Source organism: Macrobrachium rosenbergii, chromosome 37 (genome assembly GCF_040412425.1).
Source record: "Macrobrachium rosenbergii isolate ZJJX-2024 chromosome 37, ASM4041242v1, whole genome shotgun sequence".
Lineage (NCBI taxonomy): Eukaryota > Metazoa > Arthropoda > Malacostraca > Decapoda > Palaemonidae > Macrobrachium > Macrobrachium rosenbergii.
In genome coordinates, this window is record NC_089777.1 from 36,649,037 (window position 1) to 36,674,981 (window position 25,945).

The window sequence follows — 25,945 nt, forward strand, 5'->3', positions numbered from 1 at the left end:
TCAGATATATATATGATATTTATATATATATATATATATATATGGATATATATATGAAAATCCAGTTATTATATATATATAGACAAGCGCTATAAAACCGATATATATATATATATATAAAAACCAGACTGCCTGTATATATGTGTGTGTGTGTATATATATATATATATATATATATATATATATATATATATATATATATATATATATATATATATATATATATATATATATATATATAATGGAATAATCAGTGATGATATGAATCACTAAGTAAGTAAGAAAAAGTAAGTTGCAAGAACTCTGTCAAATCTGTGGTACAGGCAGTCCCTGGTTTTCGGTGGGGGTTCCGTTCTGAGGGTGTGATGATAACCGAAAATCGGCAATTTTCGGTGCCTTTTCTGTGATTTTTGGGGCTTACCGGCACCAAAAAGCGCCGATTTTTGGTTATCATCGCCTCTGTTAGGTAAATATTGGCGCCAATACCCAATTATCGGTGCTGATATGCAGAAATCGGTGATTTTCGGTGCCGAAAATTGCCAATTTTCGTCACTAGACAAGTGCCATAAAACCAGATTGCCATTAAGCAGGGACTGCCTTATAAATAAACTGAACAAGACAAATGATGGAATGCTGGAAGGGATTGTCAGAGTCAGCTCTCTTTTAAGGAAGTGCATTATGGTTGTTGTAAGTAAACAGAAGAGACAACATGAGAAAAACTGTAAATTGGTATATGTGGAATAACGAAAGTTGAAAGGTTGAGAAATGTAAAGATAAAATGAAGACTTGGAAAAAATGTTACCAAGGTGAATAGATTTTGCTTGGTTGTGCAAACTAAACAAGAAGATATAGCTTAGAAACAAGTGATAGTGTATTCAGGAAGAACGTGTGGTTTCTACAGGAGCGTTGCATTACTGGAGAAGTAAGAGGGACAAATGCCATTAATGAAGTTTCTGTTGTGTTGGGGTTATGAAGTAGCTATGAGGTTGAATTTTGAGGGTTACCTTATCCCTTATTTGGCAATTCAAAAGGATAAATTAGCAATGACTGCCAACTTATTTTACTCTCAAGACACCAACCTGGGAAAGTAACTAGTTTGTGTTATATCTTATTTTAATTATACAGTTATTCACATTCATGGGGTTTCTATTTGTTCATTATTCATTGCACTGTCATTGTAAGTATCCTTATTTGTTCATTCTAATATGCAAAGTTCTTATTTAAGCATTTTCAGATAAAGCTTTTGCCTTGATTTTATTTAGTTTTAGAAACTGTGCAGAATAAAGTCACGTGGCCAGCACATGAATTTTCAATACAAATGATTATCTTATTACAAATAAAATCTGTGATATTGGTTACATACAGCTAAAAGTAAGAACATACAGGCTCCCCCTCCCTTTTCCACAGAAGATATGTTCCAGAAACTGCAAATAAGTGAACCATATGCAGAACCCCCCAATATGAAACAAAATTTTTGTGCATGTACACACATGTACTGTATGTGTGACTGCTTAACTGAATACATAATTAATGAAGACTCTTTATATTGTTTATAATATTTTCATAAACCATACTAAATAGTCTCTCTCTCTCTCTCTCTCTCTCTCTCTCTCTCTCTCTCTCTCTCTCTCTCTCTCTCTCTCTCTCTCTTAAACACAGGTAAGTGAAACCACAAATACTGGAACCATGAAAGGATTTGGGGGGAGACTGGCAGCAGCACCCACTACTGTGTTTGCCAGGTGTGTATTTGCCCCAAAAGAAAAGGTACTCATTATGTAACCAATCTCTTTCCAAAAGGGGAATCAACTTTTAACAGCATATTAAACTGTGTGCATACTTAAAGTAAACTCAGTATAAAAAAAGCAGGAGAATGATGTGATGATACTTCTTCAAGCAGATACAGTCCTATCAACTCAATAACCCACAAGGCCATTCAACAATTAAAAACCTTTAAACTCTACATAAAATTTACATACTGTATGACTAGTATAAAAATATAGAAATACAGTACAATCATATCATCAATACCTTTCACGTTTTGTTATCATAATATAAAATGAAAGAATTTAGAGTACAGATGCTTTAGCTGGGGTGCCATTATCACCAAAAAATTATTTGGAATACTATGTACATCTGCATAGTTGGTCTATCTATAAAAGAATAATTTGCCAATATTTCCAGAACTCTGACACAAAAAATCAGCAAACACCACAAAACATTCCTGGAACATTCTTTTTAACACTAAACGAAACTCTTGATATACAGAATTATTAGATAAGGAGTAGTTGGAAGGAATAGGTACATGACAGAGGGCAAATACTCTTACTGCATTTGCATAGTCCATAAATGTCGAAAGCCTTCCTCATGGGAAATGAAAAACTTGACAGATAATCAAAAATCATAAGCTGAGACTTTGTTTAAGATTCCAAAAGCTCTAACAGCTAGCAGATTGTGTGAACCTACAAAGGAGATATTCATGTCAGTCACTTAGAAAATTCTTCAGGCTCTTCAATTTTCTGGTCATAAAATAATTTCTCTTACTTTTCAGTCAAGGGATATGGTGATTAGTGACTTGAGAGTTCAGATAATCTATACCATACATGTTACACTCTTAGAACATTATGCCTCTTATTTATCTCTCTATCACATTTATGTAATAAGTATGCAAGTGTATGTATAGACTTATCTCTTAACATTGTATATCATGGAGCTTATATATCATGTGTTTGCACATAACTTGATATATGCAAATTTATAAAGATCTGTAAATATCCATACACACACTCCACACTAAAAAAAAATGAAACTGATCAAATACATTTCACAAATCCTAAGGAACATAATATGCAATACTGTAGTAAGACACAAATAAGGATGAAAAGGACTCAAATTCTGAAAGAAACTGGTAATTTGGGGTGCAATAAAAAGTTTATGCTTGCAAGACTCCCTGCAGGGAAAATACCATACAGTACAATATTTACAAAACTAAATCTATGTGCAGATATTATAAGAACTCTGTAGACTGGCTATGCTGCATAATCAATGAAAAAAAAAAAAACATTTCAAGAAAAAAACACTGAGAGGCTCTGAGCAACTGTAAATAAATACTGACAATATGTGCAGCAAAATAATGGAATTTCAAATTGTGCCAAGTCAGGGGCTGGCAAAATGTAGCATTTGTAAATAATGTATAAAGGAATTAGGACATCATACTCCCTCTTCCTGCTGTCCTCGGAGTGTCGTTCCAGGCTTAGGTAAGCCTGTCTCTCTCTGAATATCACAACCAACTTCCTGAAAATTTGCCATTTTCTTCACTCCAACACACTGGAGGGTAGAAAAGGGTATATCGAAAATGTAGCCCAAAAACTAATTGCTTATATTATGAAAAAAAAAAAAAAAAAAAATTCTAGCTGTATAAATAAAATCATGCTGAGACCAGTACTGCAAACCCTGCATTAAATTCTTAGTAATCAAAATCTCTTCAATGATTGTAAGAAACAGACCCAGCTACTCAACGTGCCAACCCCTGCCAAGAGATTCAACTGATGTGTGCCATGTTGTGCAGAGCATATTTTTTATTTTTTTCTACAGTGCCAAGCATCTACTGTACACATGTACAATATAAATAGTTGTTTTAAAAATAGATATCTTCCAAACTGCTTTATGTTAAGAAAAGTTATCACTTGTCATCAGCAAATATAAAATCAAGCCATATATCACTATTAAAAATTCCAAAAAATGCTTTTCTATATGCTTCATCTAATTTTGCACAAAAGATCAAAATCCTACAACAATATGCTAAAGTCTACTTTATACATTCTATTAGGCAGCTAAATAGCCATGATGTTAGTACTTATTATTGTATAAAAGATGAATTCTACCTGAAAACTCAAGAATGTAAGAGAATGAGAGATAAATTCAAAAACTGCTCTACGGAACTTTGGCAAAGAAACAAGCCAATCAGTTGTTTTCACCATGCTAGTTAATAAAATGAAAAGCCCAAGAATTAGGTAACTATATACAGTCATTCTAACTTTTAGGTGCTAAATCAATGACCCAGGATTCTGAAACTGATTATGACACATGTGTAATACACTTGAAAAAAGTTATTGGAAGGGAGTAAAACAGAATTTTTAATATAGGAATTATTATCTGAAAGGTATTAATTATGAACTAGATTTTCCATCGAAAACACAAATTTATAAACCATACAGCTAATACCTTGTAGGATAAAAAATAAAGCAAAACAATTATGCCAGTAAAGTCTAGGAGGGTACGCATAGTTTTCCAGTGTAACAATAGCAAATGAGTTATCACCCTCATCACCTTATTAACTTGCTGCTCACCAGGTTTTGTTAGTTTCTGAAAAATATATCTTATCTTGTATATAATGTTTTTCTGTTCTAAAAGAAGGCAGAATATCTCAAGAGAGATGTAGGAGGCAAAAAGGAAGTCCAATGTAACCTCTATTTTGAAAGATGGATATTGTATTTTACTTTGTTCTAACCCTACCTTTAATATATGATGTAATTTGCTAAATTAGTTGCATGCTTTCCTGCGGAAACAAAGGGGCCAGTATATGAAATAAGATTTTATACAAAATACCAGTTATAGGAATTAGCAATTTTGATTGCTTCAAAATGATTCTCTCCAAGAAAGGCTTAAAAGATCAAAAGGGAAAAAGAATGTAAACTGAGGTGAATTTCAAATTACTACCCCACATGATCAAAACTTAAGTTTCAAAAGCTCTAACTCCAAAACACAAAAGAAAAGAAAAAATCACTATATTGTACACAAACACCAGTCTTGTTAAATTTTCAAAATTAGAGGAAGAACCACAATATCAACCCTGTGAAACTGGATACCTAAACAAGTAACATGGAAGAAAAGTTCCCAGTTGTCAGTGGAATAATGTCTTCTTGAATAATATCTACTTTAAAGGGAACTGTAACCAAACATTTTCTTCTACAAATAATGATTAATAGCTTTACCTGATATGAACACTAATATTTACAATCAACATATAAATAGAAAGCTCTATCAAAACTCTTGTCACCAGCCTCCCTAATGACATTTTAAAGCCTCCATAGTGACATTTAAAAAAAAATACTACTGCTCTTATTATATTATTAGAATAATAATAATAATTATTATTAGGTAGTTTAATCAGTCAATGAGGTTAAAATATTTAACTCTCATACGACTGGCCTCTCTCAACATATGCTGCAAATTTATATCTTTCTTAATAAATCAAAACAAAAGCCACAAGTTCTTATCAGAGACTACTGTATGTCAAATTCAAAATGGACATCAACAGAAAGCAAAATAAGCCTAATACCAAAAAGAATCCCATTAAATTATGCATTAAGGTGGGAGAGAGGGGAAAGCCATTTCTTTTAAAACTTGAATGATGACTACTTTGCAATGAAAGTACAGAAAACTTTTCACATCAACTACTTGTTTTATCAGATATTTTTGAAGCTCACTCTCATATTTATGGCATTAACAATCCAGTTTGTTAACATATTATAGGACAGTACTCCCAATTTATGAATTGTACTCCTAGAAGAGAATTCAGAAAGCATATTTGTAATTTTTGAGTAAATAATCTGATATCTTCTCCTCAAAAGTAATTTCTCAATTCACATAAGCAGGTAAGCAGGTAAATCCTTCATATATAGCTTTTAAACTTCTCAATTAACAAAAGGAAACTGTATTACCTCGATAAGACTTTTATTTACTTTTCAAGAACAATGAAGAAACAGACAACTTTAGCTGTGCATAAAATCAGTAATCTCTGTCATGATACAGCACCTACCTATGTGATTTGGTCAACATAATTATGCTTCATAAATGTAGTTACATCAAACACTGGACTTATCTAATGTTGAAAAATACTAATCATGGCGTGAAAATACAAATTTTTGAAAAACAATACTTTGCGTTATCAAAAATAAAATAAAAAAATTCAATTACACCTACTACAGTAGTTGTGAACTGGCTAAACAAATAAATCATTGTACTTTTCAACAAAATTCAGCCACCAAACATGCCAAATAAATTTGGAAGAAATACTTATTATGAGTATGAGGCTTCCTTGTAGTTATAAAAGAAATAATTTAGCAATGTTTAATCCTCAAACCCCCTTCCTTCCACTCAAACTAACAGAATGAACATACATCCTATATCTATATTTCATCATAAACATTTTATGTCAGCTATTTCCTTTGTGAGGGTTGACAAGAAATGTGTTCTCTCTACCTCCCCTGTCTTAGACATCCATCTAAAGACTCATTTATCCCCCTTTTTTCATGTTTTCCTCATCCTTCCTAAAGGTCTCTGGCTTGCTACTTCCATATCTACTGATATTCTAACTGTTTCTAGTCTCATCTAATACATGTTCACTCTACCTCCATCTTTGAGATCCTGGTCTATTTTACAGTCATTGATTGCAACATCTCTCCGTCACTTCTTCATTCCTAAAACAATATTCTGACCGTATCCTCATCATGAATCGTAATTTTCCATGTTATACCTTTTCAAGAACTTCATTTTCTTTGCCAGACCCTATACCTCCTCTGCACTGTAACACAGGACTTCTGAACTTATCACAAGTCCTTGCACTTTCTATTAATGTGTTATATACATTTAACAGTAGTCTAACACGACTTTCTATTAATGAGTTATATACATTTAACAGTAGTCTAACAATCTCCCATTCCATCCAGGCAGCAGCTAATCTTTTTCTTATTGGCCCTTGCAATCCCTGCTTCACAGTCCAGTATCTCCCTAAGGTAAAAGAAATTTCTGACTTGAAGAAAGAACTGTCAGTTACCTACTTCACAGTCCAGCATCTCCCTAAGATCAAATAAATATTTGACTTGCAAGAAGAACTGACATTTACCTTAACATGGTTCTCCACTTTCTTCTCTTCTCAATTTGCTCTTCTAATACAATACATATTCTTCCCAACTTGCTCTTATAATACAACAGAGTATACAGAATGTATATGTAACTATTTTCAATATAAAGAATAATAATTTTCTTATTTATAATGTGGAGTCATGAAACAAGCCAACATGATATTTTCTTGATAACAAAGACATTACAAAATACACCTCCCATACATAAAAAATCATAAGAAAGCATAAAAGAAAAATCATATAAAAATTTAACATCTAAATAATTGATAAAAATTAACAAAAATAAAAAAAAATTATTAAGAGGCAAATGTCCCTAACTGTGACCTCAAAAAATGACATTCAAGCCTAACAATGCAAAAAGCTACAATACATAGACTATGACACAGCCCAAGATTGAGAACATTAACTCACTTGTCTTCTACTGAAGTACAACTAAATGTGAACCCAAATTTAACAGCTGAGATATTCCCACCAACTTTGTAAAAATACAGCTACCTTTTTTAGCAGATGGTAAATATCCACAGACAATATCACTGAAGTTAGTTATGACTGGCAGCATGGTGACTCATCACTGAAATGTTCATGCACCTTTATTTTTAACTTTATTTTTTCATTCATGGAGTCTGCAATCACCAATTTTAGTCTTGTTAAGCAAAATAATAATATTTAAAATAAAGTTATATTAATTACAGTAATACAGTATTTCAAACTATATGGATGTTATTTGTTGTACCTGCTACTACTGTTCAATATATCCATCAGATGGATACAAGATAGAAGCTTCAGTGGATCTATACCATCAGTTAAAAAAATTATAAATGGAGGGATTGAGTGCCACAAACTACCCCAAAGTTATTATGAATTCCAGTTTAACTCAGAGGAAAGAGGAAAGAAAACCAAAATGTGACACCTTATCAAGAACATTACACCTATCACTACTTGCAGGACTAATCAAGATATACTATTAATCATGTCAGGTGATTTACAGATCACACAGAAATGAAGCAAACTGAAGCATTCTGCAAGGCAAGAGACAGTCACCAAAACTATTCCCTAAAGGGCAGACACCAACTTGCACCACAGTCATGAACTCTTGAACCTCAGTTGAAAATATCATCAAACAGATGATCGAAATCTAAGATTCTGATAACCTAATTATACAAAAGTTTATCTAGGGGTAAAAATTACTTGCTGCAACCATCAACAACATCCACCATCAAATGAGACACTAACACCAAACCTCTATAAAGTGACTGGCAAGGAGCTGAGGTTGGGTCATTTAATTGAAGTGTTTATTGCATAAATTTTTCTGTTCGCCCCAATAAAAACTCCTTTTTCCCTTCATGAAATCTCCTTACCTTTTGTTTTAGAAAAACCTTGCTTAACAATAAAAAGTAATAAATAGGGTATAAAGACATTAAATTAGTATAAATTTATGTCAGTGAAGCTGGTAAAGGATGATCCTAATTTTACTAATGTAAACAACACTTCCATATAAATTTCTCTTTCACTCTTGTCATTTCATTTATGTAAAAAATGACAGCTCTGTAGTAATTACTCTCTCCAAGCTTAGACAGTAAAATGCCAGAAATGCAACTACTAAGACAATACACACATAGCTATGCCTATTGGTGGTTATATAACATCTCTACAACCCATTACAATACATAAATGGCAGAATACTGTACTTGGAAAAATGAACCTGGAATATGAAATTCATCACATCAAAAGGAACACCACACAGTAACTTTGACTCATCTTAGGACTGATCACCCTTGTTTGACCTGCAGATATCTGTGAACAGCCCACATGATTCAATCCCTATATGTAGTGACTGTAAAATAGCACTAACAGTTAAAACATTTTTATGAGAATGCCCAAAACATAATCAACAGCAATTGTGAAGTTTTGAAAACATATCAATCAAAGAAATTCTGTCAGAATCGCAATCATTTTATGACTCAATCCAATTACAAAATTGTAAAAAGCTGTAATTTATAATCAATAAAATCTAAACTTCATTACTGTATTAAGACAAATCCTTTAGGCCAGCCACAGTGAGAGCTAAATAAGTTGGCTCAGTAGTCAGGTTAAACTACTTAATAATAATAGGGTACTGAGCTGTCTCTTGATTAGTAAGTTTTAATGAAGCTAATATCTCTTAATAAAGTGTCATTAATGCTAGTGTTTAAATGAGTAAATATAAAAATATTCTCAACTGACTTTTTCATAACATGTCCACATCAGAACTTGTACAGGGTAGTACTGAATGCCTGATTGTCTATCTGTCTTTTTACTCATTATTTAACTTTACTCTTTATTTAACTTTACTTTTTATTTAACTTTATCCTTTATTCCTCTCATGTTGTAGTTCCTCCTTTTATGATAAGTTTTAAAGGGTAATTGTGTGAGACATACATAGCAGTACTGAATGACTGACTGTCTATCTGTCTCTTTATTCTTTATTTAACTTTACCCTTTACTTATCTCATGTTGTCCTTCCTCCTTTTATGATAAGTTTCACTACAGGGTAATTGTGTGTGTGTGAGAGAGAGAGAGAGAGAGAGAGAGAGAGAGAGAGAGAGAGAGAGAGAGAGAGAGAGAGAGAGAGAGAGAGAGAGAGAGAGAGAGAGAGAATACTGAATGTACACACTACACCAGGTCACTTTCCAGAATTGCAAATTCCATTATACTGCATCTGGTTTGTCTACATAAAGATTTTATTGTACAGGACTTATTTCCTACATAGCACATTATAAATGACAGTATTTAAAAAATTAACATAATGTTTTAAAAAACATGAAGACCTGCTGCCTTAAAGTATGCAGTGATGGACATTAAATTTCCAAATAAATTACAAGAGGATTAGAAATTCTTCAACAGTTCAACAGCTTCAAGGCTACCAGCACTAAAGAGTATCAATTAGAAAATTAGCACTAAAGAGTATCAATTAGAAAAGAAGTAAATAAGGAAGTGGCACAGCAATGACCAGTGAGAAGACTCTGAAACTCATGGGGAAAGGGCACAGATTAAGACCTAGGCCAAATGGAATGCAGAAAGTATACAAGACAGAAGAGAGTGAAAAGAATTCATTTGATGTGTGACCACTTAAAGGGAAAATCTGATAAAAAAAAAAAAGTAATGATGTTAAGCACAATAAAAATAAGTGAAAGGTCAAAACTAAACCCTTTACCTATCAGTGAGCAATATTCTGCTGCTAGAGACAACATAGGAAAATCGGCATAAAATGCATCCTGGACACACTACTGACAAGATTGTGCTACCCCTTGCCATGAAGTCATCCTCAGCAAAGCTTAGGAATCATCTTGAGAGAAGGGAGATACAGTATTGCATCTATATTTTCTCCAAAGCATTAGATTCTTAGCATGCATCACAAAAGACTTGGCAATGCTGGGTAAATATATTTTTCTGAAGTCAGTGATTAGGTAATAAACCTATTCTAGTCGACGAAAGGCAAAACTTAATGCATATGAGCATGACAACATCTCTGAAAAACTGACATCCTTTCTCTCTTGGAATTTTTGACAGTGAAATACAGTTTGATACCTCTTTCCCTCATAGGCCACTTCTCTAAAAGCAGATACTAAGTAAACCTTGTTATATTGTGAAAAGATAACTGATAAAATAACTTATTATAAAATTACTAGCAAAATACAGCATTTCACTGTAAATATATATTTCCTGATATGGCCTACTGCAATATGCTTACAAAGGATACAGGACACAAATGCTTGCTAATCCAAAATCAAATTAAAAATATACAACCCATGTATTTATCTGCACACAATATCACTATCTTTCTTTCGGTACTCAGCACCATTTACCTCACAAAAGATAAGGTAAGAGGTTTATGACAGGTACAACTCAGTAAAGTAACTTTCAAAGATTATGCTTGGCATTGTAATAAGTGAGCAAATTATGTTTGTCTCATCATAAACATCAGATAATTTTTCATTTGAATCTTCACATGGGACTGGCTGCACTTACACTACTCAACAAGATTCACAAGATTACTGGTGTCTATTACAATCAAATCATACAGTACCTATCAACAGAGATCTGGAACCTCATTATTGAGAAATATGTATGATGTCTCTCATGCGTTGAAGAGCTATGAAACTTAAGTCTAGGTTTAAATAAATAAATATAATAAGCACACACAAAGAAAATTATTCAAACTGCTTCAATATACCCACTGAAAACTTTAAAAGTGGTTATTAACTTGTCTTTTTGTTTTAACTGACCTTAAGAATAAAGTTGACTTTACCTGCTAATCCATGGATCAACAAAAATTCACTAAGCTTAACAACATAAAATATAAAAAGTTAAAGAGAGCAACACAGTACACCAAGAAAAATACCAAATTATGTAATCCTACTCTATGTAAGCCTAAGGTAGAAATGACATAAACTAACCACTCCCTGTACCCAGTAAAGAAGAATGAACATGATCTTTGCATTGACCAAACATTTCTGGAATAAAGATTATATATTTTCATACCCATTTTGTATGAATAACATTATCATATGACAACTTAGCATGATCCATTCAAGAAAGTGAATGATGCCAAAAGACTATTGAACTGGCACAATATCAAAGTACTGGAAGAATAGGGAAAATTTTTCAGTTCCTCAATACTCACATGAGAAAAGTTGGGGACGGAAGCAGTTTTCCTCATCAGGGGTCGGCCAGCTGACTGAAGTAGTTCTTTAACGGCAACATTCTGTCGCAGTCTATCCAACATCAAAATAGACTCCACAGATGTTACTCCTTTGGTATATTTTTCTGAAAATAAAAAGTTTAACAATTATGTTTCACTGATTCATAACTCATATTTGAATTCTGATTAACTTCTGGAATTGGAGTTAGTCTTGTACAATAGATGTTCACAAATATTAATAATTTTGTCCACTAACTGTAATCTACTAACCAACAATAAGTAAAGCTCTCAGGTATTATATGGTATTTGTTCCTTAAAGGATATCTATATCTTTAGAGTAATACTGTTATAAAAGTAACAGGCAAATCGAATGTCTTCCTAAATGAACATGTGTTTTTGTTTGTGATGACAAAGTTTTCAATGTAGAGCTGTGTACTGAAGCAGGCACCTGAGGTACCAGCACCTCTAACTGGAGATAAGTAATCCAAATCAAAAGTTAAAAAAGGTGAAGAATGAAAAGTGAAAATTCCAATATTAGCAATACAGAACATAAAAACTTTAGTACATGCTTTCTATTTTTTAAATTTATTGCCTTTATGATTCAGTACTATGAAAATTTCAAATCCTCTTATCCCTTCACAAATTTAGGAATGATAAACATCTGTAAAATCTTATCTTACAAAACAAGGTTCCATTCAAGTTCAAACTTGAGAGAAACTCACTGAATATTCACTTACCAATATACGTTTCGCCATCTTCTGCATGAGAATCATCAGCGTTAGCTGCCATTTGAGCAAGTGACTCACGCTCTTCTAACTCCTCACTTGCCTGTGCATAAACAATTGTTAAAAACTATTATAGTGACAGTAACAATTCAAAGACTGAACTTTCAGCAAGCGCACGGTATCAGTAATTAATGATGCAAACAGGATTAGCTTGTGCACAACTGGCAAAATAGAATATTCAGCAGATAATAAGAGTAATAATTTCCTAAGAACTACCTACTCAGAGTAAAATGCCATTACATTGCATGAATAACCACTGCATCAAAATTTCTTCATTCATTATGCAATTCTCATAATCAAAACATTACAATAAATGACAAGAATCCATAATTTTTTAAACAGCTACGCAACAGTCAATTATACTAACCTTGGGAATATTTGAGACAACTTCATACATGATTCCAGTTTCATACCAAGTATTTATCGTCCCAATAAACGACTTGACAAACTTGCTGGTTAACGACTGTTTCTTATATATATTTACTGCTAGACGTTTCCTTAAAACTAAATCCATGGGTGCTGGATGGGACAGTCTCACAACTGCTTTAACTATTAAATAGACTCTCTCATCACCTGGAACATGAGTCATTAGAGCTCAAATACACTTACTAATCAAAATTTAACAGGTCTTTTATATTCTATCTGGTATGTCTAAATACATTATTTATCTTGCAAGCCTTTGCACAAATTAACTGCTTTGAAAAGAGAAATAAGTTCCCTAAAAAATAAATTGTTCAATATAGAAACTTGTTCTAAATGCACATTTGTTTGCTTACACAATGTACAAAAACCTGGAGTAAAATCTAATATTCAGTTTTCAGTACTGTGGATCTCAAGAAGAGACAAACTACATACTTGGTGTAAGTCTGTTGAGGTACATGTTGTCATGGATGGAAGAATCCCAAGAAGCTACGGCACAAACATCCTTTTCATAGCATTTAACAATGGGTAACTGGAAAAACTTATTGCAATTTTCCTTTGGGATTATGGCATTGTTTCCTGCTACAGTGAGTGTGTCTCCAAAGCCTTGAGTAGAGAAATCATCAGCTGAAATATGCAAGCAACACACTTGTTCAAGGTATTCAATTTTACCACTTAAGCGAAGCATGACCCTCTGCATTGTTACATTTCCCTACACTCATTTTAGATAGGCAGACTGCATGTCAGTTATATATCAGATTTGAAAATACTTTGAGGAATACGCTAGCATATGGAAGGACGCATATTTGTATAATCTTATTAACATACTTACATATCATCAAAGTGGATATGCCCTTTATGCTAAATTTTCTACTTCTGAGCACTATTGTGTTTTTAAAAATCCTGAGTTCTAATATGAAAGAAATTCTTTACATCTGATTTCCCTTATCAAAGAATAACCTATACTAGAAGAGTTATCATGTGAATTCTCTAACTACCTAAAAATGATGTTTAAATTAAGGGCAAATTTCCAGTACTGCAAAGGTACAGAACAAATACAGATCTTACTCATTTTAACAAGACGCTGATATGCTAATAGTTTTGCTCAATCCTCACGTAAAAACAACACAAGTATTCTATCCGCTCACTTTACAAATTTCACAATCCTTTCACTACGCAATACTAAATATTTAAAAAAGCTCATAACTTACCATTGAGATCTAAGAACAGTACAGGAACATGGGCTTCCATCCCTGGGGGAGGGTCCCAGTCTGCTGGAGCTCCTGGTATATTTGACCCTGCAGCAGGGACAAGAACAGCATTTCTTTCCTCTGTCAAGCTTACCCACTGGTCAACCAGAGACTGTTCCCTCTCCATGTCACGTTCACTTTTATCTCCTTTGTTTATAATTTTTTGAATCTGAAATTTACAGGAAGAATTTTATATATGCTGAGGTTTGTATACTGTACATGGATATATTTGTACAGCATGCTTTATCAAATAATCATAACTACAATTACTACAAAAAATATATTCACCTGTTGATCAAGGTACATTCTTCTACGCTTCAGAGCTTCACTCCATCTCTCACGCAAGATATTCAAATCTTCCTCCGTGTATGAATCTAACTGTCGCTGGCATTTAAGTCTACCACAAACTGACCCTATGCTAATGTTTGTAATAGCCTGAAAAATACGTGATAAATTGTTGCATGTATCACTGGAATTTGCATCAAGGTGAGGTTACTGAATTAAAAAACTGTTAAAATTAATGAAATCGATATCTTAAAAAATAATTGTACATAAAGAAAGTGTCAATGACAGCCTTTATTATAGAGACTCAGCAAAAAATACACAAATTATAAATGAATTTAAATTTGCTTAAAACTATATGAATATCTGTAAACAATATTGATACTTTGGCTATCTATTTCAATAGAGTACTGTATTTGAACAGAGACCAGACATTCTCAAAGTCTGCTCAGCAAAAGAATATTTCTTTAAATTTTACACTGCAACAATAAGCATACAATCTACATTTGCAAATGCTTACCTCACATATAAGTGGAAGAGTACCAGAATTTGAAACTGGTTTGACTCTGCAGACAATACGCCTTTGCTGACCCTGTCGTAGTTGATAAACTCCTCCTGTTAAAACATCCTTCTGAGGGGAAACTTCTACAGAAAGGTAGTCACCACATTCTCCTAATTCTTGTATCTCAACCCACATTTCTATTTTACGAGTCAGTTCACTCCATCTGTTGCAGAAACAATCAGATTAATACCAAAGGAAAACAAAGGCCAAGAAAGTGAAATTACAATTATCTTAAACTATTTATCAAATTCTGTAACTGGTATAGTATATGACCTAATATTAAACAACATTTAAATTTCATTTCAATCAAATTTTATGAAACAAACTTAAATCATTCTATGTGATACTTCAATCTGAAAAGGATATTACTGTACATCTTACACCTCTAAATATATTGGTAATAAAGACCACTAAAATATGTTGAAAATAATACAAGAAAAAACTATGACAATGAAAACTAAAAATAAAACTTTCATCACATACGAGTACATGTCATCAAGCATTGCATTACTGAATTATATATTACCTGTCTACAAGTGAGCGTGCTTTAGCCAATTGTTGGTCAACTTCCCACCCTGGACGTGAAACACCAAAGCCAGCTGATCTGTGACCCCAGACTTCAATAGAAAGAGCACCATCTGCACAGTGTTCTAACAGATCTTCAGTTACTGGCACAACATAATCTTTTGAATGTTCAAACTGAAACATGAAAAATAATATAAGTAACAGCATTCCTCTTTTGTTTAACAAACTTTCTACAAAAAGATATCAGACAATGAATTACTGTAATATTCAAGATAAGAAAACTTACCAGAATTGACAATAAGCCATATGTATATGATTCAGACAAGCACAAATCAAAGGTGCAATTTACAGAAACATGCACTAACAACACTGAATCCTTTACTATTTCCAGGAAATTTTAACGGTTATTCTATCAAAAAGATTAAAGACACAAAATTTGGGTATAATTCAACATAACCTTAGTAGTTAAATGTTTATATAATCAGATAAAAATAAGTCAAACAAACATTTCACACAGAGAACTTATTTTTAATAAAATGTAAAGTTTACCTTGAAAGTCATGGAGTCTTTTGATGTGGGAGCTGCAGGAAACTCATTGTTAACAACCGGAGCCACAACTTCGCTTTCTGTATGACCCCAAAATTGGTACTGACAAAAGACGAAGTGGGACAATGAAGGGGGCAATCCTGCAGCTTGTTTGATGCAAACCTGCAAATATGATACATTGCTTGTAAGGAATATTCCTGGCATACTGAGTAACATATAAGAAGAAAAAAATATGAAACGTTTTTTCTATATACCTGACAAAATCAGGAACCAAATCATTAAGAAAATATTCAACAGATTTCTGTGGAAATTATATACAAAAATGTTTGTAAATCAAGAGGTTAAGCCTCCATTGCATGGTCACTATACTTCCCCAGATTTGGTAAATGTGACCTGTGGATTCCAATATTTATTATTTTCTTCTATGATGGTGGCAGACATTAAAATAATAACTCACTATAAGATTAATACTCAGACTCATCATATCAAACTGATAACACAGAAAATTTTTAAAAAATTCCTTGACTAAAATAACCATGAAAAATTTACAATACCAACTTACCCTAACAGTAACAGTATTATTTTGTACTTCTTCTTCTTCTCGGCTATGACCTGAATCACCAGATGACTCAGACAAAGTATCTGCAAATCTCTCTTGTGGAAACTGACCAGCAATCCGACTAACTTCCACCTAAGTAATGCATGTGATAATTTTTATGGTGAAATAAATTCATTATAATAATTTTGAAAACACTTGAAAAGATTCCAAATACTGTAATAAAAAAAGAAAAATCTATTCAATTTCCAGGAAATGAAACATTCGAACATGTATAATACATTCTTTATAAAAATGTACCTGTAGTCTTCCAGCCACCTCTCCTTGTTGCGATATAATAGGAACATGATAATTTAGTCGGACATCATGAAACAGGCAATCCAGAAAAATGTTTGCTACCCCAATCAGGTTGTGATTTTCTTGACTCTCGTAAAAGGGGTCAGCTTCTGGGCGAGTTGCAAGGGGATCATCATGTTGTTCATCATACATCTCTCGCATGACAATTAATTTGTGTTCCAGTTTCTCCATGGACCAAACCTGCAAAATAAATTCCATAAAATCAATTAGTGTCTGTAGATCTTACAGTTTTCAAACCATAACTGTACTATGTTATAGTTGTTGTTATGAAGGACAGCTCCCTTTCAGGAAGGAAATGATTAACATGTTTCAGATCTACTGTATGAGGTGAGGAAATGATTAACATGTTTCATATATACTGTATGAGGTTATGTTTTTTATCTTTGATATTGACATTTGTTTTCTTATTTCTTAAGTATATTTTACCATTCTCCAAGAAAATTCTTAATTATTACAATATATAAAATTTACCATAAAAAATGAATCTGCTTTGGTATTTTGAATCCGAGACATTTTTGAGACAGAGTGATTTCACAACTATCACTCTTGTAGGAAATACCATGATTTCATTCTCTCATCACCAACACCAAAATTCAGTTGATGTTCATAAAAATTAAAGTATGTACAGTATATCTATTCCATTGTGAATGAGGGCCAACTTACCTTATTAAGAACAAACAGCCATTTACCTCTTTCACTATGAACCTGTTATTGCCACTAGTGATGAGATTGGTGTCCTGCTAATCGTATAATAGACTAATTTTCTCCCTTTTATATTTGTACTTCAATTCCTTGTTATTTTCATTACTGTTATAATATTGCTATACTATTATGTTATTATAATGTTTTATTATAGCAGACAGATAAAACTGGCAAATGATATGTAGGTCAGATTTTATTAATGATTTATTTCAGTGAGAAACCTCTCAATGCACTGAGTAAAGTAATGCATTTTTGTTATTCAGTTTGAAAATCTTTGTTACAAACCCTGAATGCACAATCTTTGCCAAAAATTTAATCTGGAAAACCCTCACAAATAAAATCAAACGGACTTGGCATTCTGTAAAAATGTGAATCTATTATTGCCAATAAAAGTTTCAGAGCACTGATTTTTTATGAACTGAATCTTCAATGGTCTTCCATGCACAAATTTTATCACATTTTCATTGTTTACTCACACCACCTCTGGTGCTTGACAAATCTGCTTCCTCCTCTTTCATTTCCTCTGATTTATGATCATTTCTGATAAAACCTGAAGTCAAAAAATTATCTAATGTAGGTTTGTTTATAACATCACCAAATTCACTACTGTCACTATCAGAACTATCTGACAGTTCAGGTCTAATACTATCATTGTCATTTCCAAATAAAAGTCTCTGTACTTTATCATAGAGAGAAACTTCCTTCCCTCATAACATTTTGATGGTTACTGAAGGTCTAGCCCTTGTCCTGAGATTATCCTTTAAGTTGGAAATAAAATGTTACCATCTATTGCTAGAATATTAACAAAACCTTACAATATTGGGGGAAATGCATTATCTATTACAGGCTGCCTTACTAGAACTAATAGAATGATGACTGAGGGGATCAGTCCCACATCACGGATGAGACATTTTAATGAGTAAGATCAGTCCCACACAGCGAAAGGGTTAAGGAAATTACAGTTATCAATGTACCTAGGTAATAAATTCTGAATTTCCTGTACTTTTTTCAAATAGTACTATATTATTTACCCTCGTGCAGCTCTGACTTTGAGATGACACTTTGGAATTAGCAGCATGAGAGACATTTGGCTTTGGACAATTCACTTAAATGGAATGAGTATTTGTGGCCAGTTTTTGGTTTATCATGTAGCTGGATGAACATTATTGTACACCATTCTTCTTCAGTATGGCAGAAGCTGTGGTCAGAGTTAATGATACTAGGCAAAGGAATAGTTGTGATAAACTTGTTTTGAAGACATAAACTGTGATGAAGAATGAGATCTTAAGTGCCACGTGATCCCTTTCCTGAAATTATCATTATCATCTTCATTAACAGTACTAAGTATTAGTAAGTATTGGCCATTCTTGATGCTATTTGTTAGCCTGTGCTCCAACTCAGTTACTTCACTGATACTGCCATTTTGTGATTTTCTTCAATGAAGCCCTGCCTTAGACTAAGGCTAGTCTACTGTATTTATTTTTTTATGAGTGAGAATGTATGTGATAGTTGTTGGTGATTGGCATCAGATTTCATTTAGACCATTGTGGTGTAGATATTAAGTGCACTTTGTTTAATATACAACATGTAGGCACGCATATGTGTGATATTAAATGCTTTCTAAGTGTTATTAAAACTTGTGGCAAATTTAATCATTCCTCAAGACTTTGTTGTGAATATGAGGAACATGACTTTGGGAATCTTGGATTTTGTGGTGGACATGAGATTTGGAGTCTCCACATAAGTACAAATTCATACTAATTGTAATATAATCTGTTCCTATATGGTATTATACAGAAAAAAAACTCTGCGGTATAAAAGATACAAGTGAACCACTGATAATAAGTACTGTACAATACTTGAGTTAGGAGACCTTTGGAAATCAAATTGTCTCAGGGCTCCCAACTAAAATACAGTATTCACTAGTTAAAATCCATTGGTTGCCATAAAAATGCACTTGGAAATTGTTATTCTTACTAGTTTTCTACAATAAACTGAAAAAAGTCTGAAATGAAAAAAAAAAATCAGCACTCACCTGATTTGGTTTGTTTTTTCTTTTGACTAGAATGGCAGGTTCACTGACAAAGGCAGATTTCTTGCGGTTTGGAGAAAGATTCTGGGGAGGTATTTGAAGTGTTACTCCAAACACAGTCTGTTTCCCCATTTCCTCTGCGAAGAAATTGGCTTCCCTCACCAGCGTATTAGCCTTCATGATATCTTGCCGCAGCTGTGCCAAACTGCGCCTGAACATATCCTCTCTGCCAGGATACAAAATAGATCTGTGCTCGAGCATGTCCTCCCTGAATATACAATACAAGAATAAATACACAATACAAAATTCCTAAGACATCAGGCTGGAATGGAACAATAGTGGCATTAAGCAGACAATAACAGCACTTTGAACATGCACAGAAAAGGAACCATTTAAAGTACTCTTGAGAATTTAAAACACTAGATGTCAAAACAATCATATTCTAACTAATTTTCTAAAGTATGTATTCTAAAGCTTACAATACTCTATTTTGTAAACATGACATGCATTTGATTTATTTGAAAGACAAGTGTTGATAAACAGTAACCAAGTATATAAAGCACTAAAAGAGTATGAAAAAAATACCCCATGTAGTACTCTTTCTAATCAATATTATTACTATTGTTATTATTATTAGTATTATTGTTATTCCACAACTAAACCCAGACAACATATATAATCACCATTGGATTGATTTTTATATACTCTATAAATAAAACCAATAATACTGTACTGTACTGTATTTTAAAGATTTTTGTTGAAGTTAACCTGAATCATACTTTGGTAGAAAAATATATAATTGGAAATAAAACTTGAAATTAAGACCCCAATGAACTGTCTCAGTACAGGATACAGTCACCAGCATATGTAATGGCTAACCTGAGCATAAAAACTAACAAACTAAGAACATTTTTTGTCCAGCATGTTACAAAAACTAAATACTACTACAACTTTCAAATATCAATTGCTTACTCTGTGAGTATAAGGTGTAAGGATGTACAGTAATTAAATTTTCTATACAATACCAAATTCAAAGAAAGTAATTTTAGATAAAACAAGAGCTACAGATGCTGTAGAAGGCAAACATTTGACAAGCATCTCATACATGCATGTTATTCAACATACAACAATTATTATGCTAAATATGCATCAACAAATATCTAATTTAGTACAGTACAATGTCAAATAAACAAGGTAACATGGAGCGATAAGCTTGGGAGCACACCAAACATTTTCAAAAGATAATTCAGACACCAATGAATCCTCAAAACTTTTGTACTGTACACATGAAAGAAGACAAAAATTTATTTCTTGACATGTAAGCAAAAATCAAAACGAATCTACACTCCATCACACAAATTATATTACAATGTAACCCTCTAAGAATCAAGGCTTAATCTGAGAGAAAGTTAAATACTGTTACCCATAATGAAGAACTAAAATCACCTCCTCAGCTACTTGTTTACTATGTTACCCTTCACAGACAAAGGAAAGGCAACAAAGTCAATCCCCAGAATAAATTATCACTGAGTTATAAAACTAATTTAACCAGTTTGAGACTAAGACTGAGAATGACCCAGAATCTTATAATTTTTCTAGAAAATGGTGCGAATAGCACAAATCCAAGCAAATACAAATTTAAACCTTCAAATTAGTTAATTATGAACTATGCTTGCCATGCTAAGATACTTTAAGATCAGCTAGGAGAAGAGAAAGCAGAAAACAATTTGTAGCCAAGATAAATATAGTAATAAAGGTACTAATGAACTGACAATCATTTCTACAGCAAGAGTTTCTGAAAGCAATACAGTTCTATGCATCTAAATGGCTGGAGATATTATAAGAAAGCCTTTTCGTATTGGCATTTCATATGAAAACATTACTAAAAGCTAAAGGGCACAGGGAAGTGAAAAAACTGTCAGGTATCTGCCTTTCATATACAGTATAATTTTTGTAGTTTATATGCATGTAACTTTTTTATATTATAAATGCTAAACCAAACCAAAAATACTGTTAAATATTGAATTCGCTACGCTTGAAAGTTGAATAAATGGACTCAAAACGTGAACTGTCCATTGGATTTCTCATGTTTATGTACAAACGGATATGGAGACAAACCATATATAGTGTGAATCAGCCCTTTTCAGTTTATATGAAAAACATTTTGCAAACCACAACAGAAGTAAACATTTGGGAATTATGCAGATGTTGGGAACATCATTTTTAGGTAAACTAAATAAAAAAGGTTTTTCTTAATGAATGACATGATTGTTCGTAATGCATGCAGAGTAACAATACCTTCATAATTCACCAGTAGGGCATAGTATCCAAACAGATATATTTTACATGACTTCAATTTCCTACTGGATAATTGGATGTCTGGTACAGAATTATTGGTAGTTGTTTTCAAATCTTTCCTGACAATCAATTCCAAACAAATATTCTGATTTTATATCAAATGCACCATCAGCAATGCAAATCTAAAATATGGTTCCAAACTGCCCCAAGTAAATGAAATGTTAGTACAGCGTACTGAAAAACTAAACAATACAGTACGCATACATCATCTACAAGTCTTACTTTTAATAATAGAGAAACATATTCAGAGCAACAAATTATCAAGAAATTAAAACAACAATAATTATGCAATTAGATATTTAAGAATTTCAAATACTTCTGTAACTGTTTGTGTTATTATTATCACAAATATTCTAACCTGATGATTTATATACCAGTACATCTCTCAAGTATTTGGAACGTAAATGAAATCTAGCTTTGCAGTTTTAGCCTAAATGAAAACAATTACAAACCTTTCTTGTGCCCATTTTTCAATGCGAAGTTGGGATGTAGGTGTTGATGGAGTCATCTTTGAGCCCCTTAAAGGATCGAAAGGCATATACGGTGCATAAGGAGTGGTTGGTGACAGAATGTTTCGAAGTTGTTGAAACTGTTTTTCATACTCTTGCCGTTGTTTTTCCAAGGCCACTGTGAATATACACATTCAATTGTGAAATAAGAGTTTAATTTAATAGCAATTCAACATTACATTATGCAGCAGAATACAGTATCATTATGACATGAATATTATACATAAACATCAATCAACAACCGAGTAAACTAACTCTGTTTGTCTTCTTCGTGTTGGCGCTCCAGGTTCTGTATAGCTGCTTGGATAGGATCATTGCTTAGTTCTTTCAACATGAGTTCTTCACGTGCAAAGTTGTAATCTATCGGCTGGGCAGGGGTCTGAGGTTCCGAGTTGTTTCCACCTGAGGGAACACATGAATATTTTATACACCATGAAATGCTCCAACTGGCAAAATTGGAGAAGCATTTCTTTGTCTAGCCATTTCACTATATAAAAGCTGTGAGACAACTTACCACTTGTGGGCTTAGGACAATTCACACGAAAAAAGTAGTTGAATCCCCACAAGATTCTATCACCATGTCGCAGCTGTAACTTCTCGGTGACCTGTGAAACAGGAATCACAACATTATATTTCCTCATTAATATGTTATGGACAGGAGTATAATCTAGCATTCCCATTCTGAAACAAGATTCAAGCTGCATGTGCGTACAGTTCCCTTCAAGAAGCAGAATTTGTATACAGCATCACTAGAAAGTTTTAATTGAAGGGTCTAACCAGGTACTAAACGTAATATTCATAAAGTAACACCAAGATAACACAGGTAAAACGCTAGTGAGCCATTGAGAGAGGTATAAGTTGACACCAATTCTACTGTACATTTATGCCTGCCGAATTCAGGTTTTTGTACTCAGAATTTATAACAACCCACCTCCACCATGATAAATGATTGGTATGACTGTAATGAATAGCTACTTATGAATTTTTATCACATACACTGCAGCACTTAGGTGTGATTTTTGCAAATCCTTAATGGGGTGCATCAAACAAAAGGTTCTAAGTGAACTGGATATCTCCATCACCTACCACTGCTGTCACTGAAACTTTTGTTAAGATTAGCGACAGTAACACACTCTTATGCCTCAAGGCCGTCTACAAGGCAAATTCTAGTCAATGCTTCACAAGTGAGAGAAGCAACTTCAGCTAGCTTCCCTTCCTTAAAGTCCTCATTAACTACAACGAAGATAACATTAAAACCTTGGTCTACATTAAATCTGCCAATGTAGGGCACAGTTTCAATGGTGCCAGCAAGTTTCTCAGCTGCTGCCTGAGATCTACTGTCAGCAGCATATACATCCAGTGGCCAGTAATAAAGTCACAGGAAAAAGTAACAGTTTTGGCTATCAAAAAAAAGTCACAGGAAAAAAGTCACATTAATCTATGGTGGCCAGTAATCATTAGATTAGGTTAGGTTGGCTTAAGATAGCACAACCACAAGTCAAATTATCAGTTTGTGGTCACAAACTTACGAAAAATTGCATACAATACGTTGGCAGTTAGCAGCTTGTTTTCAATATTTAATTATTTATAATAAAATACGCACTGAAAACAAGCTGAATTATCAGTCTGTTATAACAAACTTACGAAAAATTACTTCTGATACGTCGGCAGTTAGCCTGTCAGACATTTGCAGTGAGTGGATGCAAACAAAATCATAGCGCTGTCCTGGTGGCCTGTCACAGTAACACGTATAAGCTTTGTTTATTTATGGTAAATTTCATTTAGTTTCCTTTAAAGGTGAGGGTAAATTTGCATATGATTTTATACTTTATGCCAGTAATACAATTTATTATAATAATTAGGCTTGCTCTTCAATGTTTTATTATTAACAAAAATTTTTGTGTCCCAGTATGCTCGCCGTAGGCTAGGACGTTTGTAGCTTTCTGATTGTATATGAATCACGGTGATGTGATAAAAAGTCATATATATATATGTATGTATATATATGTACTGTATATATATACATACATATATATATTTCAGTAGACAAAACCTATTCACATGGAACAAGCAAACAGGGGCCACTGACTTGAAATTCAAGCTTCCAAAAAATGTTGGTTTCAACCTCCCACTGCAGACTGCACGCTGCAGCAGTAACTGATCATGATACAGAACCAGTGATTTTTCATCACCTTGGGGGTGACGCGAACCCGCAATATCTGAGTGGCATGCAAGACACTAACCACTATACCAACAGAACAGTAAAAATATATATATTGTATGTATGTATTATGTATACATGGGTATATACACAAGTATTTACATATGTATACATACATACATACATTATACACATTATATTATCTGTTCAACCTCACTTCCTTGCTTTAATCGAAATATCAAAAGATTTATCTTTGTTAAAGTAAGAGGGAATACCATGTAGGAAGAAGCAAGTGAGCAGGATTTGTTTTGAATAGATCTGAACCGTCAAAAGGGGTAGGAATTTTAGTTTAGAGGGATATTAAACAGGATAGGTTTTGCTAGGACCAACCTTAGACGGACTGTACCTTACGCTCACTTTTCTATGACCTTTGTACTGGGGAGTTTTTTGTCATTTTTCATTTATTACCTGCGCCAACACCAAAGCGGTTTGGGGGGAGGAGTTTGAAACAAACACCCATGCCACTGACCCAGCATCAAGAGAGTCTTACAACAACCCTCAGAGAGGCAAGAAGTATATCAGGCGTCTCTCATAGCCCGCTTTGTTCTCCCTCCCTTTGTTGAACAGCCAGGGAAATTGCCATTTCAACAGACACAGGGCTTTTGATGCACGTGATCACTGCATTATCTATTCCAGCGGTAAGTCTGAATGTGACAATTACTCCCAGTTCTCTTTCTCTTCAATTTAAACTCATTTTTTGTGTTTCAAGTTTTCCACTCTTAAACAGTCACTGGCTAAGAAAATCCTAGTAAAACCATGTCCCATTTATGAAGTCAAATATATTAAGTACAATTATTGTCACCTAGTGGAATTGCATAAGTTAGCCTCCATGGTGTTAAAGTAATATTCTTGATCTAAGCTTCATCCCCAGCAATTAATTAATGACAAGTGAGAGTTTCTGTAGTACAGGATAGTTATCTGGATATTGTTCTTCCAGAATTGTACATGACCTGGCCATCCTCTTGTTTGGAGAAGAATTAGCATCCTTGATACCAAGAACCGCAATTCACGTGCTTGCTGCAATTTGCCTTATAGAAGCGTCACAAGAGGCCCCGAGCCGGTGCGTTATTCACCCTTTATGGTGAAATATCTTACGTCCGAAGTGGGACGAAGTCGGAGTTGTTGTTAGCTCCCGTAAGAATTCAGTTCACACTTTATTTTACTTTGCTGAAATTAGTTGTTTGAGTAATGTTGCTGATTTAATTCATGTGTTCCAGAATAAATCTCTTTATTCAG

At 33.4% G+C, this 25,945-nt stretch overlaps 1 protein-coding gene across 11 annotated transcripts in view; it reads right to left on the reverse strand.

Annotated features, from left to right (window-relative positions):
• Khc-73 (Kinesin heavy chain 73) overlaps nt 1-25,945 on the reverse strand; it is a 559,564-nt gene that overhangs the window by 58,398 nt on the left and 475,221 nt on the right. For 4 of the 11 annotated variants that reach the window (XM_067082031.1, XM_067082029.1, XM_067082027.1 and 1 more), the window contains exons 13-27: nt 23,003-23,093; nt 22,744-22,890; nt 22,432-22,606; nt 19,625-19,847; nt 16,831-17,067; nt 16,537-16,665; nt 15,978-16,136; nt 15,430-15,602; nt 14,862-15,066; nt 14,348-14,494; nt 14,021-14,228; nt 13,245-13,436; nt 12,757-12,962; nt 12,342-12,432; nt 11,587-11,729 (exon numbers count right to left, since the gene is read on the reverse strand). In XM_067082031.1, the coding sequence (XP_066938132.1) occupies nt 11,587-11,729; nt 12,342-12,432; nt 12,757-12,962; nt 13,245-13,436; nt 14,021-14,228; nt 14,348-14,494; nt 14,862-15,066; nt 15,430-15,602; nt 15,978-16,136; nt 16,537-16,665; nt 16,831-17,067; nt 19,625-19,847; nt 22,432-22,606; nt 22,744-22,890; nt 23,003-23,093 (2,526 nt within the window). Of the gene's footprint in view, nt 1-3,213; nt 3,325-11,586; nt 11,730-12,341; nt 12,433-12,756; nt 12,963-13,244; nt 13,437-14,020; nt 14,229-14,347; nt 14,495-14,861; nt 15,067-15,429; nt 15,603-15,977; nt 16,137-16,536; nt 16,666-16,830; nt 17,068-19,624; nt 19,890-22,431; nt 22,607-22,743; nt 22,891-23,002; nt 23,094-25,945 lie in introns of all 11 variants that reach the window. The other 7 variants (XM_067082030.1, XM_067082026.1, XM_067082024.1 and 4 more) reach the window with 3 other exon arrangements.